The sequence below is a fragment of the Pteronotus mesoamericanus genome, unplaced genomic scaffold (genome assembly GCF_021234165.1).
Source record: "Pteronotus mesoamericanus isolate MK-2021 breed Mesoamerican mustached bat unplaced genomic scaffold, CSHL_Meso_final contig_25, whole genome shotgun sequence".
In the NCBI taxonomy this organism is placed as follows: Eukaryota; Metazoa; Chordata; class Mammalia; order Chiroptera; family Mormoopidae; genus Pteronotus; species Pteronotus mesoamericanus.
The window spans coordinates 5,834,015-5,854,836 of NW_026555105.1; the positions used below are offsets into that span (position 1 = coordinate 5,834,015).

General features: G+C 47.8%; 1 protein-coding gene across 2 annotated transcripts in view; it reads left to right on the forward strand.

Annotated features, from left to right (window-relative positions):
• ZFP64 (ZFP64 zinc finger protein) overlaps nt 1-20,822 on the forward strand; it is a 61,795-nt gene that overhangs the window by 27,352 nt on the left and 13,621 nt on the right. The window contains exons 1-2 of one of the 2 annotated variants that reach the window (XM_054573366.1): nt 15,301-15,406; nt 20,457-20,606. In XM_054573366.1, coding sequence (XP_054429341.1) covers nt 15,301-15,406; nt 20,457-20,606 — 256 coding nt within the window. Of the gene's footprint in view, nt 1-15,300; nt 15,407-20,456; nt 20,607-20,822 lie in introns of those variants that run through there. The other variant, XM_054573365.1, reaches the window with a different exon arrangement.

Below are 20,822 nucleotides of genomic sequence, written 5' to 3' on the forward strand. Positions count from 1 at the left end.
GTGCCAGGTCCAGTTCTGGAAATTTGGGACTGTCAAGGAACAAAAAGTGTGACTTCTGGTGGGGTGGCCTTTTTAGTGTGGGGAAACAGGCAACACATAATAAACAGAACACGCAAGTACCTTATACAATGTCCTGGAAGGTAGTAAGTGCTTCGTGGGGGAGATGTGGGGAGAAGGGTTGCACTTTTAAGTAGGGTAGTAGGGAAAGCCCCCCTGAGAAGTTACGGTGAGAACAAAGACTGGACCGAGGGAGAGAGGAAGGGGCCATGTGAATACCAAGAGGAAGGGTGTTCCAGGCAGAGGGAAGAGCCTAGTGCAAAACCCTAAAACAGAAGTGTGCCTGGGGTGCCCAAGGGTTAGGTGGCCAGAGAAGGGGGAGCATCAGAAAGAAGAGCAGGTAGAAGGTGAGTGGAGGGCAGCAGTAGTCTCTGTTTTTTTTCATGTCAGACATATAATAATTAAAACAATAGTAACAATTACAGTCATTCAGCAAATACTAATCGCCAAAGCGGCGTGTGAAGGTGGCGACTCAGGGAGGCAGCATCCTTGTTTGCCGGGAGGTTACAGCCTAGTAAGGCAGGCAGGCAAATAACATTTGTCACAGCACATAAATGCGCTAATAGGGGACATAGCAGCATGACCAGCAAGCCATAGAGCCCAGACTTGGACAGCCCCAGAGAGGAGGCCCCGGGGAGGGAAGTCAAAGTGATGGGTAGGAGTTGCCCAGTTGAACGCAGGAAACAGAGAAGTGGGGGTGGGCATGCTGAGGTGGGCTGGAAAACTATGCGGGTCCGGGGGAAGAGAGGTCGTTTGTAATTGGAGCATTTTTGTAGAAGGGAAAGCAAAAAACATTTTTTAAGGTTGATGCTCCTTGGTGAATGTTAGCTCTTAGGATGGTTGTTTATTTCTGGAAAACAATTTTATCACATGTATAAGATGGTCATATAGTTTGTCATCCAAACTGGGACACCTTTTAGGATGAAGTGGCACTATCAATAATTGTGTTGAAAGAACAGGTGTAAATCAGCTTCTGATTCACCATTATTACCAATAAAAGGCCAAGCCCAGAAACTGTAAAAATAATGACCAGCGCTTCACTCTAATGGTGCAAAGCAGCAAAGATTAGAATTTCACAGCCCACGGGTCAGTTTTCCAGAAAAATAAGCCACATGCCAGAAAGCTGGTCAGAATTTAGGTTTTCTGCATAATGTTTTAGATAAACACTTATTATTACTATAACGATATCTATCAGTCTGTGTACCCTTCATCACCTGATTGTATTCCTACTTTTAACGTCAGTAAATGTGGAAAGTGAGATTGTATTTCCAGTCGGCATTCCCTCCCTGGCAGGGAATTACATTTATCCACCCTCGCCCATTGGCATCACGGCGGGTGTTCGTCCCTGCCCTGTCGGTTTCGGGCCAAGTGATTGTTTTCATTTGGCTGTGTGGCTAACGAAATACCAGTGGACCTGACTGGAAGAGGGCTTTGAAGGTGCTGGTATGGTGTGGCTCAGCCTCTGGTTCCACGTGACCTGTCATGAGAAGAACGTACCCAGAGAGGCGTGAGCAGACATGTGGACCTGGCCTCAGCGGCAGCCTAGAGCCAAACCCAGCAGGGCCACAGTGAACTCACAGTAAAAAAGAAAAACAGGTTTTCTTAAGGAAAGCCGCGGGGGCTCTGAGGTTGTCTGTCTCCCAGCAAACACTGGCTCACGCAGGAGGCTGCCGCTGCAGCCCTCAACGTGGGATTACCTGCCGAACCGCCATGGCCAGTGGTCGGTTATTTGAGTGAACGAATGAAAAGATGTCCCCCCTACAATTCTACTTTCAAATCACTCTCAATACACGTACAGTGAAAAAAGTACTTGTCCTTGTTAAATTTAGATACAAATACAGCAGGAGTCGTCTTGCTTCCTTTCCTTTCTCCTTCTCCTCCTTCTCCTCCTTCTCTTTCCTCTTTTTTATCTTCATTTCTGGTCCCGTTCATGGGAAAGGGTCTCCTGCCCCAATCTACCTGAGACAGTTAGCCTCCGTACCGACGCCTGTATGGAGAGGCAGCGTTTTCCCTACTGGCTCCGAGACTCAGGCCCTCCCAGGAGAAGCTCCGTGAAAAGAACCAAGTCCCGGAGATGCCTCAGCTCATAGGAGATGTTACACCTTCCTAGAGAGGATTTGGTTCATTTTGAGCCAACTCTTCCGAAAGATAAGCAGAGATCAGATTAATATGAAAGACTGGTATGTGGAAGGCTCAGCAAACGTTTAAATTTTTTTAGTATTAAAAGTTCTTGCAAATTAGCAAATCAGTAGTCATCCTTACAGAGTGGCTTTCAACCTAACCCAGTGCACAGAGCGTAGACACACCCAAATAGCCCTTAAGCAGGTGGTAGGTACCATCATCCAAAGATCCTTGGGGGTCCACTGGACCCCCACGTTCACCCACATGCTTCAAATGGGGCTGACACACTCCCTACATGAGGGAGGACGTGTGTCCCATGGTTGGCCAGGCACAGTACCCTACGACTTTGGTCGGGATTATTGGTCTAAAGAAAGGGTCAGCAATGCTTTTTATAAAGTGACAGAAATGGTTGCTGGTTTCAACAGAAATAATTGTGAGTAGATATTTCAGACATAGAGGGTCATCCCATCTTTGTTACAGCTACTCAACACTGCAATTTTAGCTCAAAAGCAGCCATAAACAATATGTGGAAACGAATAAGGCTGTTTTCCAATAAAATCTGATTTACAGAAACAGGCAGTGGGCTGGGTTTGGTCCAGAGGCCACAGTTTGCCAGCTCCTGGTCTAAAGGATGGGCACATGACCCAAGGCAAGTCCACCCAGCCTAACCAGGGCTGACGCCTGGGACTTTTGTTTGCACGATCATAGCAGAGGCACTGTCTTTACCTTTCTATTCCTTGGATCTACGAGAATAGGAGGCTATCATTGCCTAAGTAGAGACGTATTATTTACCTATCGCTATGTAACAAATTACCCCAAAACTTAGTGGCTTAAAACAAAACACGTGTATTATTTCAGAGTTTCGGCGGGTCAGGAATCCAAGCACCACTTACCTGGGTCCCCTGGCTCGGGGTGGCTCCCAAGGCTGTCTTCCGGGCATTGGCCCGGGCTGGCATCCCATCGGAGGCTCAGCCGGAGCCCCAGTGCTTCCAAGCTCACCGACATGGGTGTCGGCAGGATTCAGTTCCTTGCGGGTCGTTGGGCTGAAGGCCTCACGTCCTCACTGGCTGCTGGCCGGAGGCTGTCACCAAGGTCATGCCCCACGGGCCTGTCCGTAGGACGGCTTACCCCGTGGCAGCGGGCTTCCGTAAGAGGGAGCAACTGAGAGAGAACAAGACAGGGCAAGTAAGGAGAAGCCAGTCCTTCTTGTAATCTAATCTGAGAAGTGACATTCCATCACTTTTGCCAAATTTTGTCCGTTAGACGTGGGCCTGTGTCCTGGCTGGGGTGGCTTAGTGGATTGAACACCAGCTTACACACCAAGGGGTCACCGGTTCGATTCCCAGTCAGGGCACATGCCTGGTTTGCAGGTCAGGTCCCCAGTTGGGGGCATGTGAGAGGCAACCAATCGACATCTCTCTCACACATTGATGTTTCTCTCCCTCCTTCTCTCTGCCGTCCCCTCTCTCTCTCTAAAAAAAAAAAAAAAAAAAAAAAAAAGGTAACAAAATATTTCTTTAAAAAAAGAAAAAAGAAATGCAGAACCTCAGGCTCCATCCCAGACCTTGGCATCTCTGGCTGCATTTAAAAAAATAAAATAAAATAAGTGTGTCTCTGGGTCTAGCCCGACCTCTAGCGGGGGTGTTTAGCCAAAAGCAAGAATATCAGGAGGAGGGGCTCATTAGGAGCCATGTCAGAAGTTGCCCACCCCCTTAAGGAAGTCCCTGTTTGCCCAGAGGAGCAGAGGAAGACCAAGCCAAGTGTGGGCCCTTGCATCAAGACAGAGCTGAAATAGAAATGCACCCCCACCGTGCAGTTATGTGACACAAATTCTTGTTTTTCCTTTGTCCTTAAGGCAGTACTAGTTGGGTGTTTTGTTACTTTGGAGCACACAATCCCAACTAAAAGATGCTCTGTTACAGAGATTGAGTCAAAAGATGCCTTGGGTATTTACAGTAATGGGTAGAAAAAGGTCATTTTTCATTACTGCCTCCTCTGTGCCAAGTAATACACTAAGCATGTTACAACTGTGTCATCAGCCCTCAGGACAGCCCAGAACAGGAGATAATGCAATAACGCTCTTTTCACAAATGAGGACACCAGGGCCCAGAAATGTTAAGCCATTTGCTCCAGGCTCTAGAACTATGATTTCACCAGCTCTGTGTTGTGTGAGAGTTTATGCATTTTTGAGCATTCATTAGGCTGCCTTACTTTTCCATGAGTTCCTCTTAGGTAAAAAGATCATGCATTTTACTTATTTGTAGAAGTAAAGCCCAGTGCCTCAAGTTAAATACATTGACCATATTGATTTATTGATTGATTGATTGAGCAATCCCTAATAAGTTCCTCAGGCCTGAAGAGATATTGAGGGTGAGCTTCCTTAGATCCAGCAGGAGTAATTTTTCTTATAACTTTGAAAAGGCTGAATGGGTGTTTAGTACGCCCACTTCTCAGGTGATAACACTGAGGCCCAACAGTCCTGGTGGCTCACTGCCAAACCGGCAGTGCCAGCGGTCCGCGTCACCCTCAACTTCCCCATCTCATTTGCAGCCTTGACCTTGTCCCCTTAGCAGAACAGAGAAGGGAGACTCCCACCTTTGCAATATGACAAACAGTGGTTTGACATCAAGCAGAAAGGAGAGCAGCAGGAACGGGATGCTCCGGCAAAGACTGTTAACTGTCCCTGATAACTAGGGTCCTGTCCTTTTTAGGACTAGAACCACTGACATTTTTGTGAGGTCTTTCATGAATAGTTCATATATTCATACTGTCCCAATAGCAAAGCAATAGAAGGTGGTGTATGTGGAGATGTCTCTTTCCCATCCTGTGTTCCCTTCCTGGTCCTTATGGGTGACTACCTTTATTGATTTTTTAGAATAATATTTTATTTCCCAATTACAGTGGATGTGCAATATTATATTAGTTGCAGATGTACAACCCAGTGATTAGATATTATATGACTTCCTGTGATCACCCCAATAAATCTAGTACCCATCTGGGACCATATATAGTTATTATAATGTTACTGACTATATCCTCTATGCTGTACTTTATATCCCCATGACTATTCTGTAACTATCAATTTGTACTTCTTAATCCCTTCACATTTTTTACCCATTCCCCCAACCCTCTTACCACCTGGCGACCATCAAAATGTTCTCTGTGTCTATGAGTCTGTTTCTGGTCTGCTTGTTCGAGTAACTCTTTGGAGGGGTTTCCCCAGCAGCAGTCCCTGGGACAAGGATTAGAGAGCATGTAGGTGGTTTGGGAGGTGATCCCATGAAACAACACTGTGGGGACAGGAAGTAAAGCAGAGGAGAGAAGGAGAGAACACAGACCGTGTTAACCATACTCTTACCCTTGCGGACAACTGGCACTTACTCCTGCTGGAAGCCCCTGGAACAGAAGAGGGGGAGCCGGTGCCTCGGAGCTCTCCGCCCGCCAGGCAAGGGAGGCGGGCCCCGCACCCCGCAATGCCAGCACGCACTGATGGAGGGCTAATCCTGGGGTGGCAGGAGGGGCTTAATGGCCCAAGTAGGCAGAGGGACGCTGGCAACCAGAGAAAACCCTCAGGGAAAGAAAAGAAAACCTCCAGCGCCGGCAGATGCAGGTCAGTCGAGCATGCACCAGGGCAACGTGGAGGAGGAGGGCATGGGGTGAGGCACCAACAGTGTTTGCTACACTGCATACTGTTCCAGTATGTCTTCATGCAAATTCATAAACTAGTATGAAGGTACTCTTCCATGACCACTTCCCTTTTGCAAAAAAAAAAAAAAAAGTAGCATACTACACACACAGTTCTATCCCTTGCTTTTTTCACTAATATATTCAGAAGATCTTACCATATTAGTACATAAGAGCTTTTTCACTCTTTTTTTTTTTTTTTTTACAACTGCAGAGTTTTCCACTGAGTGGCACTACCATGGTTTATTTAGCAAGTGACCTATAAACAGACACTTGGGTTATTTCTAGGTGTTTGCAATTTCAAAGAGTGTTACAATGAATAATCTTGTAGATAGGTCATTTGGTGTGTGTGCCTATGTATCTGTAGCATAAACTCCCAGAAGTCCTCTGAGTTTTAGTTAACAGGGCACACAGCCACCCTGTTAGAACCCACATCCCCAGACTCCCTTGCAGCTACATGTGACTATGTGACTAAATTCTGGCCAATGGGACACAACCAAGAATGACACACACTCTTGGTCACCTCTGTAAAGGTCAGCTGCTCATCCTCCTCTTCCTCCTTGCTCCTTGCCATGGGCTGGGTCCCTGGTGTGGATCTTTGCCTTGAGGAAAACACTCCAGGGGATAGTAAAGCAATAAGCTAGGAGATGGGTCCCTAGATGGTCTCCTGGAGCGTCATCCAACAGAAATAAACCTTCTGTTTTATTTAAGTCACTTTTATTTGGTCTCTGTTAAACAGCCCAAAGCAACAGCCTAACTGAAGATGGGATCCTATGAGGACCCATTTCATAGTATGGCTGAACTAAGTGTTCGAAACACACCCCTCCTATCTTTTTCATTGATGTATCCCCGGCACACCTGCACAATGTAGGGTCTCAATATAATCAATAAGTTTGCAATAATAATTATTCTATTTTTAAATAGTTGTAAGTTATAGTGCAAGGGTAGCAGATAGATGACTGCCAATAACAATAATACCTAATAGTCCTGATTATATACTGTTTGTCACTCCTGTTACATATAGTCCCTTTCAATTCTCAGAAAAACCATTTGAGGTAGGTAGAATTATTATCCTCATTTTAGAGATGAGGAAGCTGAGGCTCAAGGAGGTGAAGAGCTTGTCCAAAATCACACATCCATGAGGAGCTGGACTCTGGTGAGATAAGACACATGAAATGTCTTCTACAATAGTGCTTCGCTCATGGAGAACATCTGTGAATGCACACTCTTTCCATTGTCTTTACCACCGCCCTCACCGTTGTTGTACGTCATTGCTTCTCAGGTAAGAAGAGGTAAACGAACTTCCCGAACCAGCCTAGGACTGGCCTCAGGATGGGTCTGAGGGTTAATAGGGAAAGGAGGACTAGGAAGTGGTTTACTCACATCCTGCTTGCCTCTACCTCCCACCCCGCTCCTTCCCCTTATCCCCAGCCCCCCGCCCACCTACAGCCAGACTGATGTCCCTCAGAAGTCCATCTTTTTGCCTCCTGGTCTAGGCATAAGCTGTCCTCTCAGCCTGGAGCCCTCCTCACCTCGCTTTTTTGCCTGCCCAAGACCCAGCCATCTGGGGTTATGAATCCGCCTCTTGCAGAAAGCTTTGCCCAACCACGGTATGAACCTTTCTTGCACTGTCTTGTTCACTTGGTTTTCCCCCTGATGACTGTGTGGCTCCCTTAAAGGCTTGCTGTTGCAGTCCCAGAGGTTAGCCTAATGCCTCATACCCAGACAGAGCCCAGTTACTGTTTTTTAAAGAAATGAGCGGCTCTGGAACAAACCCATTAGGACAGAACATGTCAGAGTCAGGGAGACTGTGGCCTAAGGCGTGGAAAATAACTCTTGGTCCGGGAGACTTCAGTGTTGCTAGACAGGGATCAGAAACTCAGTTTTCTCAGGAGTAGGTAAAACAACTCACCACCCCAGGCCACCGCCCCCTGCCCCAGGTCTAAACGCTTTGAATTTCTATTCTTGGACAACATTCCTTTACAGTTCAGGAACTTCCAAACCTGTAGGCGCCATCAGATGAATTGAAGGCTGTTTATTTTCTCTGCAAATAAAGTCCCTGGTCCACTTTGTTGCCCACACAGGGGCCCCTGCCAGTATTTCATTTCTTCATTTTAGATTCAGGAGTGGGACTTGGGGTAGGAGCAAAAAGGAAAGAGGAAGAAGCAGCGAGGGGTTTGTATCCTGGTTACTTACATTTTCAACTGAGACGGTGCCCTAGTGGCCTTTAAACTAGTTTCCTTCCTTCATTTAAAAGTTATGTATGCTGGCGGGAATGTAAATTGAGATAGCCACCTTGGAAAATAGTTTGGCATCTCCTAGAGAAGTTGAAGGGGAGCGTATGCTATGATCCAGCTATTTCCCGCGCCACACTGCGCTTCTCAAACTTAGCATGCATGAGAATCACCTGGAGACGCTGTTCAAATGCAGGTTCGGGCTCCAGTGTGTCTCCAGATGTAACATGGGTACCGGTCACCTGGGAAACGTGTTAGGAAGCAGATTCTGCCTCCTGTGCTTCTCAAACTTTAATGGGCAGAAGAACGACCTAGAGACCTTGTTAAAGGCAGATGCTGGGCATAGAGAAACCTCCCTGTGTGAATCAGGGGGCCCGTGGAAAAAATGTTTATAGCTACATAGCTCATAATGACCAAACTGGACACCACCCATTGGCAGTGAAGGTACAGACAAAATATGGTATATTCATACTATTCACAGACCAGAGGTTACGTGAGAGTGAAAACGAACGAGATACAACCACCTGCGACCACCTGTTCAATCTCACAAACTGAAAGAAGGAAAGGAAAATGACTCATACCGTCCAACAAGTGGCTAGACCAAGCAACATGTTATTTGAGTGACAAACTATTTTTAAATAATAATCACCCAGAAGTAGAAATAGGGGAACAAAGTGGCAGAAGGGAGGAGAAGCTTATGGATGAAACATGTGAAGGGTTTCTTTGGCTCAAAGAATGTTCTAGATCTAAAGTTGGCAGTTCCCTGAGCGTTTGCTTTATTCCTTTAATTGCACATTTATGTTATATACTCTTGGGTGTGTGCCACACACATGTTAGGAGTTTTCCAATTTTAAAACTTGAAACATTGCAGAAAGGTCTGTAGCAAGATGTCAGTCATTCAGACAATTGCATCGCGAATTTTGCTCTCCCGTCCTCTGGGATAACTCCTGTGACCGAGCCTCTGGTCTCCCCTACATTCGCAAGGCTCTGTGTGCGCTCATGTACACAGGGCGGGGCAAAAGTAGGCTTAGAGTTGTTCATATGGAAAATAATACAATATTAATAAATAATATTATAAGAATAAACTATTTTGTGTACTCACAACTGTAAACCTCCATTTGCCCTGTCCTGTGTGTGTGTGTATACATATGTCCAATTGAATAGAGATGTTGTTAGATACTTATGTATTTATATACATATATACATACACACAACAGCATAATTTATGTACTTCACTTTGAACACTTCACTTACATATCTTGAAGAATAATATTTCCTATCAGCGCACAAAGAAGTACATTATACTTTTCTATGGTCCTACAGAACTTATTCCATTGTATGGCAGAAACACAATTTAGTTATTGATTGCTTTTTAACTATCAAGTAGTATGTGAATACCTTCCCTAGTTTTTTTAAGGGCAGTATTATTAAGGATAATGTTCTCTTAACATACACACAGGAGTTTTAGGCTCTTCAATCTTCCCATCCCCACTGTGCTTAACACATAGCCAGTGGGTTGCCTTCTAGCGCCTTTTTATTCTGGGTTTTCATGTCTCCTCATTGGAAATATATATGGATTTGAATGTGTTTAAATCTAGGTCGAACTTGCCTTTTTTTCTTCGATGCGGTTTATCGGGGGCTCTAGCCATGCTCGTATACATAAATCTAGCAGATTGCTTTTATTTGCTGCCTCGTAGCCTATGGTGCGGCTAAACCTCGGTTTAATCTAACCGCTCCCCTATGGCTGGGCATTTAGTTTCTTTGTCAATTTTTTTTGCTGAGACAATAGTGTCGCTACAAACGTCTTTGGACATGCTCCCTCGTGCATACGTGAGGATGTTTCTCTGGAGAAGAATAGAGGGAAAGGAGAATTAATTGCTAGATCATTGGCAGGGCAATTTAAAAATTTATTGCCAAACTGCCCTCCAAAGGGGCGATAAACATTCCCACTCCCGCTAGCAACGCATTAGAAGACCGATTTCCCTGCACTCCTGCTAACAGTAGATGCTCTCAGCCTTCTTAGTTGTTATTGATCTGGTAGGTGAAAAATAAAAAGAGAGGGGAATTTATGGCTATTTAATATTCACTCCCCTGTAATTAGTGAGGCTAAACACCTCCTGCACGTCTGTTGCCTAGAATCTGCATCAAACAAGATCTCCATTCTCCTGCCCATTAAAGTTTGAGGAGCACTGAAATCAGAATCCGCTTTTTAACAAGGTCCCCAGGTGCTCTGTGTCCATGCTAAATTTTGCGATACACTGGAGTCAGAATCTGCATTTTAACAAGGTCCCCAGGCGGTTCTCCTGTGTGGTAAGTTTGAGAGGGCGGTGTCGGGTGGAAGAGCTGGGTCGTAGCCTGTGCTCCCCTTTACTTGCCCTGAGACAAATTGAAACAGTATTTCAGTCCATTTTAACTTGCCTGTCTTCCATCACAATTGAGCTTGGACATTTTTTTCATATTTTTATGAGCTGGATTTTTCTCTTCTGGGAACCAGCTAGACAGTGAATCTTAACTTTGCTTCAGACACACCCAAGCCAATCCCCTCTGAGCCTCTGCTGTGGTTTCCTCTCCCAGAAATGCGGCCTCCCTGGTGCTCCCTATGACTGCCTATTATAGTCGGGTTTTAGCTCAAAAGGCCCTGCTGGCCAGACTCAGGGACCCCCACACCACCGCCCCTGACTCTCCGCCATACCACCCCGTTTCCTCCCCATCGCCGCAGTCTTCGTTATCTGAAATGACCTTGTGCGTCCGTGCATGCATGCATGCATTCATTCATTCTCAATTCCCTCCTCTGACTGCGCCGCTGGGCCTTGTTGGGCTTGCCGATCGCTCTCCATCCAACACCTAGAATAGACCCAGGCAGTCATGTGGGCTCAAAACGTTATTATCCGAGGAACAAATTAATGAGCTCCTGGCCAATGGCGACATAAGCTTAGCCTCTGTCTAGAGGTACACCCGTTTGGGAATCAGTCACTGGTTCAGTCCTGTATCTGTAGTGGAGAACAGCCGCGGAGATGACGGAAGTCAGATGAGAGGACTTAGGGGAGCACGTGACCCAGGCAGTGCGCTCCCACCCTGGCTGGGAGGCCCAGGACAATCAGAGAGACAATTATACTTTATTTTTATCTATTTCTCTTGAAAAATAAAACAATTACTTGAGCGATGTTAAATGAGTAGTATTAAATTACTCATCTTCTTTATATATATGTATTGAAGCCAGTACGCAGGTACAGGCAACGCGCAATTAAGGGGGGCTGAGTAACGTCAACACAGGCTTGTTTTCACCCGATTTATTTCCACGTGAAACAGTGTCTGTGCCTAGTTAATTGGAGCCACCAATTCTAGATGAGTGCTAGCTTTTATTATGGGAAACTGTAACTCTAACTGCATCGTTGTCAATAATAGCTGGTAACACATAGAGAGTGCTGCCTCTATACGCGCCTTGCGCGGTGGACTTGACCCCGAGGAATCCATCCTCCCAACCACCCTGGCTGTTAGCATTGCCATTTCATGGATGAGAAAAGTGGGGCACAGAGCAGCATGCCCAAGGTCGCCCGGTAGCGGAGTCAGGATCCCAACAGGAGCTGGCTGCGCCTGTGCCAAAATTCAGTTACCACATTGTGCAGCCTCCGGAGCCTTGGGAACGCTTTGTAGAGAGTGGCCAGGAGAGTCTTTGGTGGAGTTTGGAGGTGCACCGGCTACCTCTTGTCCAAGTACTTAAGAGTTATCAAAATTACAGATTTCTCCATTTTCTTTTACAAAGTGACAAGCGTTGAAAATTTATTGACTTTCTCTGTGAAGAAAGGGGATCACTTAACCATTGAAAAAAAGTATGTCAGGATAAAGGTGATATATAAAGAATGAGAAAGTAACTAGTTTGCAAGAGAAACATCCTATGGACCGAAGTATTTTGAAATGCATGTTTGGCCTTGATTCCCTTGTTAAGTGATTCTGTTGCTGAAAACAGTGAAAAATTATGACAGAGAAACCTCTATCTGTTTGTTGAAACTTAGCAGAATTGTTAATCTGTTTAAACATCCTCCAAATAAGGAGCCACAGTGGGTGTGAAATCCGTTTATTAAACATAGAGTAATGCACCCTCTTCAGTTGAATTTGCAAAAGCTCCAGACTGTTTATCAGGGAAGGTGAAAATTTATAACCTGGATAAAAAAAAAAAGAAAAAATGACCAGTGAATTTGTATAATTGGTGAATGGGATGAAAATAGTCAACCATAACTTATTAAGCACAGCCAATGATACCTTGCTTTCATTTAGATCTCTGTATCCTGTGACTTATATTTTTTTTTCAATTTTCAATTATGACCCTTGAAATCAAGCCATAAAAACCAAGCATGGTATTAAAATGAATTTAGCACCATAACTTTGAATGCATATAGTGTAAAATATTAAAACAATGCCTTCAAGAAAGGAAACAAATTTAATCAGTTGCTGTCATTATATTTATGAAAAACATTAATAATGTTACTTGTCTTGAAACATTGCACACAGGGAAAATGCATGATCACAGTAAAATATTGCATATCAATTTTATTGGCAAAAATTAACACAGGATGTGGCTCCACAGTATCTGTTACACTGTGGGGCAAGTATAAATCAGTGCCACTGCTTTGGCATTATCTCTTAGTCACCTGTGCTGTAACCAATGTGGACATTCATTTAAGAAACTAACACTTTTTAGAAAGAGCATAAGTCATAGTCACACTATACACATGGCAAAGACCAGAAAACAACCCATGTGCCCATCAACAGGAGAGCAAATGGAAGAACTCTGGTATGTTCACACCACGGAGTATTACACATCAGTGACAATGGATGAATTCTAGTGGCAGCAATTTATTGATAGACAATCCTAGTAATCTGCTAAACGTGGGAAAAGTAATTCCTGGAAGATTACATACCCTTCTATGACATTATTTTAAAATTAAAATGACATTTTAAAAATATTTTGTAAAACATTTTTCTTACTGATTTTAGAGAGCAGGAAGGCGGAGGGGGGGCATCAATTTGTTGTTCCACTTATTTACGCATTCATTGTTGCTTCTGGTATGTGCCCTGACCAAGGATCGAACCCCAACCCTAGTGTGTGGGGACAACGCTCTATCCCACTGAACTACCCGGCTAGTACAAAGTGGTGTATATTTTTAAAGAATACTTATAGGTACAAAAAAAAAAAACTTGCTAAAAAGGAAAAGCAAAGGAATGCGTACGTAGAATTTAAGTTGAGGGCTATTAAGTTAAAGGAGGGAGCGGTAGGGGAAGGAGGTGTAGGTTATGGTTGAAGTCCTAGTTTTGGAGTGGTGGGTTCCCTGGTGTTTATTATATCATAATAAGACAGGGAACAAGCAAGCAGCCAAATACAGGCCAGTGATGGATCCGTAAGGACAAGGTGGCATATAGCAAGGATTGATTAATCCAGTTGTGCGCCTCACGGCTGAGGAATAAAGAGAGCTCCACCCAAACACGTGCACACCCCAAGCATGTAAAGGGTGTCAGATGTCACCCATCCTCCATGCTAGGTGCACTTCCCCTTTGAGCTTCCCCAGAGGCAACCGCTGTCCCCAGTGTACTCAGTATCCTTTTGTGACCTTCCAAAAGGAAACACGAGAAACCCGAGCACCTATGGATGTTTCCAAATAGCATTAGTTTATGTGCAGCTACATGCACACCCCAAAGAAAACTTTTAAACTGCTTTAAAAAAAAATTTTTTTTTTAAATTTACCCTCGAGTGACTTCACCTTCCATTTACACAGACATCGTTGGAATCAATTCACAGCTTGAAAATCAACAGGAAGGTTGAGGAAAACAGTTCAATGTTTGAGAAATATAAAAATGCTTTTCTCGCAGGCGGTCTCCTAGGGTTTACCAACCGTAGCCTCACAGCCGACGTTTTGCCCGGCGTCGTGCAACCCCACGGGGCCCGCACAAGCCGCAACGGGAAATCCGCCCCCCGCCCCCGCCGCGGCGCTGTTGGAAATACAGATTCCCAGGCTCGCGCCCGGATTCGGAGCGGAACCTGGCTGGGTCATTTTAAGTAAGACTCCACGTGATCCTCAGGTTCGGGCAAGCTCGGGGCACAGACCCGCCTTCAGGAACAACCCCAAAGGGGAGAAAGTAAACACCTGGGGGATGTCGGTTAGCTTTTCTGCTCCCTGTAAGGTGCAGTTCGCCTGGTGCAAGGAGGGGTTCCCCCTCCCCTCGGGTCTCGTCGAGGTCCCGGCCAGTCTGAGCACGAACGCCAATTAGCTTACCCGCCCCCGTCCCCCGAGGACCGCGCCTCGTTCACCTGCTGGGCGGGGCCCGCGCCCCTGAGCCCTAAGGCTTCTCCTGTGTGGCCCAGGACCCGGGGCGGCGCTGTGTAGACACACGGGTTCCCGGGCTCCGCCACCTGGAGCCCAAACTTTCAGAATCTGTATATTTAATCGGCTTCTCCAGGACGCCGCCGTTGGGGACTTTCTGGCCTCGTTTAAATTTTAAGTGCGACTGTGCAGCCAAGGTTGAGCATCACGAGTGGAGGTCGCGCCTCCCGCCCCCGGCTGCCTCTCCAGACAACCTGCGGAGCTGACAGACAGACAGACCCCCCCGTGCCCACGTTTCGGTCCAGGCCAATTAAACCCGAGTGCGAAAGCGGGCCCGCTCCGCAGCGGCCGCGAGGGCTTCGCCCGGGAGCTCGTTAGAAATCCAGAAGCTCGGGCCCCCCACCCCAGACCCACTGAGTCAGAATCTGCATTTTAACGAGATCCCCAGTGATTCCTGCGCACATTAAAGTTGGAGGAGAGCTGTGCTTCTGAAATTTTAATGGGCACACGAATCACCTGGGGAGCTTGTTAAAATGCAGACGTGGTTTCTCGAACTTGAACGTGAATGCGAATCACCTGGGGAGCTTGTTAAAATGCAGATTCTGAAGCTGCGGGTCTGGGGTGGAGCCCGAGCGTCAGCATTTCTAACGAGCTCCGGGTTGGTGCGGGCTGCGAGGCCCGGGACCGCGTTTCCCCAGGACCCCGAGGCCCTGGCTCTGGGCCAATCAGCCGTCAGGACTCGTGATAAATCGCCCTGCTCCGCTGAGGAGCAGAATTGCCAAGACATGCGCGCTCAGGCTGAGGGGGTGCAATTCCCGAACTCCGGGAATTGGTTGTATGAAGTAGGCCACTCGTAGGGACTTGCCGGGAGCCCAGATCCTTACGCCATGTCGCGGCGCAAGCAGACCAAGCCCCAGCACCTCCACTGCGAGGAGCCGCAGCCTGCGCGCCAGGAACTGGAGGAGGCGGCCCGCGGGGTGGCCGGGGGACCAGGTGAGTAGCGCTGCGGTCGCCCCGCCCGGGCCCGGACGCCGTTTCTCGGGTGTTCCCGGGCTCGCGCGGGTGCGAGGTCCCGGCACCAGGCGTGGAAGGGCGGACGAAGCTTCCAACGTGAATTCTGGGGCTCGGACCTCGGAACCCCTGGCCCCTCCCCCCACCTTGTAAATTCACCCTCTTTGGGTAAATTGCTCCGCGCTCCGCGGGGAGTTCTCCAGCCACTCCCCGCCAACGCTGGTAAACGGCGGCTCCTGTTCCGAACCTGCTGCTAGGATGCTCTGAGACCCCTCCGAGGCTGCCTTCGGGGTGTGTCGGAACCCAGGTCCCCGAGCTCCCCGGCGCTGGGCTGGGGCCAAGCGCCTGGAAAGTGGGTATTGAGACCGGCGCGCAGGACGACCTTCTAATCTAGGAGCTGGAGAAATACCTGAAAAATGTCCTACCCACAGCGAGCACACGGGGCTAAGTGCTGGAAAGGGACAGTAGCGAACGAGGACAAAATTCCAGCCCTCGTGAATCTTATGGCCCAGTGGGGACGAGAGCGGTGGCACAGGAGTTGAAACCGTGGGGTGTTAAGAGTTTAGGGGTGCGCTGGGGGGACATGAGAAGAGCAGTGGAGGGAGGTGTGAGGCCTGGGGCCAGGGGGCCCTTTCCAGGGCTTTGTCCAAGGCGGGCCCCACCGGGGAGGGCACCGTCGGGTAAAACTCTGAGGGAGCGCGCCGAAGAGGTGGCCTCGGGGAAGAGCGTTCCAGGCCGCGGATCGGCGAGTGCGGAGGCGGGGGCGTCCGCGGGCTGGAGCCCGCAGCGGGTCGGATGAGGTCCGCGAGGTGACGGGGGCGCCAGGGACCCACGTGGAATTTGCCTCTTAACCTAGAGAAGTGGAGCCGTTAGGGGGGAGGGGATGTCGGGCAGGGCGGGGCCACAGTAAGGTTTAGCGGGCTCCCCCGGGGTGCCACGTGGCTGAGGAGGTCTGGGCGCAGGGTAAAGACCCTCGGCTACCCTATCACCCCGGGGCCGGGGCAGCGTTTCCCACCCTGTGGCCTCAGGAGCCACCAATTCTAAAGTGCCTGTGGGTCGGGAGCTTTGCTCACTGGTCAAATTCCAACCGCTCCTCTTTGGCACCCCCACCCCACCCCTTGGAATGTCGGGGGTGGAGTGAGGTCGGGGAATCTGCATTTCTAAAGCGCTTCCCCTGCGGATTCTCTCGCGCTCAGGTTCAGACTATGTAGGTTCCGACTAGATCTCCCCCCCTCCCCTTCCCCCCCCCCCGCGGTGGTTAGCTGATACCTTTTTCTTAGGAAGGAAGTGGGGAGAGGAGTTTCAACTGCACTACCTTCTCTGCCTCCCCTGCGTTTTCCTGGCCGGGCCCGGAGGGTCCCGGGTCGCCATTCTGAGAAGCCTCAGACCCCCAGCAGCGGGGCCGTTGGTGACCACACGCTCCCAAGGAGGTGGCGGAGGGCCAAAAGCGTAACCCCGCCACTCCTAAATTAATAGTTTGTATTTGAAACTAAAGCCTGGCTGCCTGAGTTACCATAACCAAAATACTAAAACTACCACTCTGCCCAAGGCCTAGAATGGGGACTGGCGGTTTGGACTTGTACTGTCTGGGGTGGGGCGGGGGCTCCTGCCGATCCTCCGAAAGGGGAATTAGGGACTTATTGGGAACTGTTAGGGAGAAGCGATTATTGAAGACTTCCTGAATTACCCCAGGCTGTTTTTCCAAGTTCCTGCTGTGGGCTACTTTTTATTCCTGCAAACAGCTTAGTCCCGGAGCCACGCCCTGTGTTGGAAGGTGCTGGGGAGGGTGTTCTGTGTTGGGCAGTAACGGGGTGTGCCCTACGGGAGCAGGGCAAGGTCAGGGCACCCCAACATGCCTTGACAGCAGCCACCGCTGCGGAGAAGAAGCAACCGTACAGTTGGTGGGTTTTCCACCTGTATTTTAGTCGGTGGTGCTCAGCCAGAGGCTTGCCTTTTTTTTTTTTTTTTCTTTTTACCCTCCTCCCAGTTCGGGCCATTCCTAGAAATGGCTTTGCAACCAGAGTAGCTTTCAGAGGAAATGTAATGGAGCAACTCAAATGGTAGACTTTCATCTCAAATGGTAGACTTTCATCCCCACGAGTTAAAAAAAAAATAAAGTAACACAGGGGCAGGGAAACAACCTTACACAATAAACATCTGAAGTTTCTCAAGGGGTTAAAAAACGTCCACTGTGCTAAACTAGGGTCTGTCGAATTTGCCCCCGCCTGTCAGGACAGACAGGTGTCTGCCCCAGCTCCACCTCTCCCTTTCCAGGAGAGCGGGGACTTCCCTGGATGTCTAAAGGTGAAGGAAAGTCCCTGCCCTAAATACTACCTGGGTGGCCCTTGATAGCTGTCGGACACAGTTTTCTGATCATTTTAACCCATTTGTCTCCCGACTGCCTGCTTTTGAGGTTTGCACAATGCATTTTCCTCTCTCAGAAGTGCACACCGATGAATAAAACCCCTAATGATTATATAGTGCTGACTTGGGTTCTTTTATGGATGCTAAATTTAATAATCTTCAGATTAACCTATGAGTTAGGGGCTAAATCCCCATTTTACAGATGTGCCAACTGAGGACCAGCGAAGTTGGATTAATGTACCAAGGGTCACACAGGTAATAGATGATAGAACTGGAGTTTGAAACTTACTGGCTGGCTCCCCGGTCAGTCCCGGGACCAAACCACGGTGCTGTATAACCTCTCACTTTGATTGCAGCTTTTCGGTCTTGCTTGGTTTCTGTGGGGTTAAAACCCTCAAGAGTCTGACGGGTTTCTTTTTAAAATGGGAATTGCTAAGTAGTGCGAGGCTTGGTGTTTTTCTCTGAGGGGCACAGTGATGAGCTTCCGACATGACAACTGTGAGTCCTGGTCAGCTGAAAACTTCTGGCCCCGCGACCTTGAGTGTCTCCTGCATCAGTTCCCTTCCTTACAGAGCTGAAGTCCCCAAAGGGTGGCCCCCTGGACCAGCAGCATCAGCTGGGAACTTGTTAGAAAAATCACGGGCTCCACTGCAGATGACCTGAATCAGGAACTGGAGAGGTGGGGCCCGAGACACCTGTGTCTCTTAACGAGCCCTCCGGTGATACCAGTGCGATGCCCGTTGTGGTCAGATTCTCACCAGCAGGGAATCACCTGGAGACCTTGTTCAATGCAGGCGGTGTCTGTGGGGCGGAGTCTGGGAGGGGGTCTGAGGCTCGCCATTCCTAACTAGCTCCCAGTCGTGCTGCTGATAGTGTTCTGCCAACCATCCTTTGACTACCAAAGGTTCGGAGTCCAATGACAGTCACTTAGGGAGCGCTTTCACGTGCAGATTCCTGGGATCTACCCTAACCTACCGCCCTGGGAAATCCCATTAAACCCACAATTCAGGGGGCGCTCATCCAGGTATGGGGGCCACCTTGTACATTGTAGGGTGTTTAGCAACATGCCTGGCCACTGTCACCCACCTGATCCTGATCGTCAAAAATGTCCCCTGGCATTGCCAGATGTTCTCTGAGGACAGAATGACCCCAGTTGTCAGCCACAGGAGTGAGTCACTTGTTCAGACCCTGTTAAGGGGCTCCCTTGCACTGTAACTATTCCTATGTGTTAGCTTTGGTCCTTCCTCCCTAAAGTGTGTACTGACTCAGGCTGGGTGCTCTACCGGAAACTCATATTGTTCACCTCTTTACAACCTGAGACAGGTCAGCAGTTCCTTTTCACAGCTGAGAAAACTGTGGCTCTGAAGGGTCAAGTGAGTTGCCAGTAAGCACCTGGCTAGTATTAGGGCTAAGTAAGCCCTCTTCCTAGAACAGGAGCCCTCACTGATGCACCGTGTGCGGCACAGCGTCTTGTGGTGGTTTCCTTGACACACCCTCCAGGAAAATGGAATCGACCTTGCATACCTGGGGCAAACGAAAAGTGCCAGACCTCGGCCTATAATTCATAAAGTAGTCAAGATCTTTTCTTTTTTCTTTTTTTTCTTTCTTTTTTTTTAGATTTCAGACATGGATAGCAGCACCTCTTTGGGAATACTTAATATTTTTTACAGAAATTTTTTAAAACTACATATTAGATTGAACCACATGAAATTGTCATCTGACCACGTGGGCCCATGAAAACAGCAATTTTATGTGGTTCAACGTTACTAAAAATAGAATGACCCTGGGCTTCCACAGTGACTGGCACGTGGCCAACCCCGGTTCTTCTGTACAATTCCCCTGCCCTGGATTATTTTGAACCAAATCAGACATATATGCAACTTACAAATATTCATCCCTAAACTATGAGAATGTTTTTAAAATTCTAATTTTTCATCTTCACACCTTAAAAAAAAATCACCCCTCATGAAACTTTCAGTTCGTGTTCTGCACCTCCCCATCTTAAGTGGTTTTGCAATATGTTTAAATCGGAATCAAAATCTTGATAGTATAGACCATCGTCTCACGTCTTTTAGTCTCTGGGTTTTCCCTACTTTCACGTTATTTGTTGAAACACCTGCATTTTTGTCCTGGAGAGAAGTGAGGCTTGATGTGTAGCCTGTGACCTGGTACTGGATAGAGACAAAACACGTTCAGAAATCGAGAGTAAGCATTTAAAAACAGCTCGACATCGCCAGGACACAGCTTTCTGTTACAGCTGATAGGAACGTCTGGGCTCCTATTTTTGTCTTATTTTACTTTTCTCATAATTTGCGTGTATGTCCTTTTATTAAATATTGGCATGTGCTAGATCGGAAATGGTCTTACAAACTAGGGCTTTGAGAATTGTTTTGGTAAAGTTTCACAGGCTGGATCTTGCCATCCTCTCCCGTCCTGGTAGTGTGTTCTTTCATCTCCTGTATTTCCTGGAATTGGGTTGTTAGAGCAAGATGACTTTTGTAAGACCAGCATATACAAATTCAGTTTTCAGTGTTTAATGTTTTTGTTTGTTTGTTTGTTTGGAGAGGTGGCAAAGGGAGGCAAGGTCAGCTCCACCTGCTCTGTTATGAGACTTGCCATGGGCTCTAGTTGAGAAATTAAGCAACACTTCTTTTTGTCCCCATTTCAGCTTTAGAACTAGATAATGATGCTCCAAAACCAAGTTGTCCCTCCACAGACGACAGGGACACCCAGAAAGCCCCTGTCGTGGCTCCGCCCTCCGAGGTAAAGGAACAAACGACGACCTTGGGAGAGAGGACGTTCAACTGTTGCTATCCAGGTAAAGGAGAAGCGGGGGCTTGGCGAGCCCTCCAGGCGCCATTGGGTGAGCCCTCGGGGACTCGCTCACTGAATCCCCATGCTCCCCGCACACGCAGCCAGAACGTCCTCTGTGGGTCCCGAGACCTCAGTGCTCAGCGTGTGACCCCCCGCGAAACTTCAGTTCATAGTAGCTTCCGTGTTTGCGGCTACATTTTAAGTACTGGGTTTTTTCCCT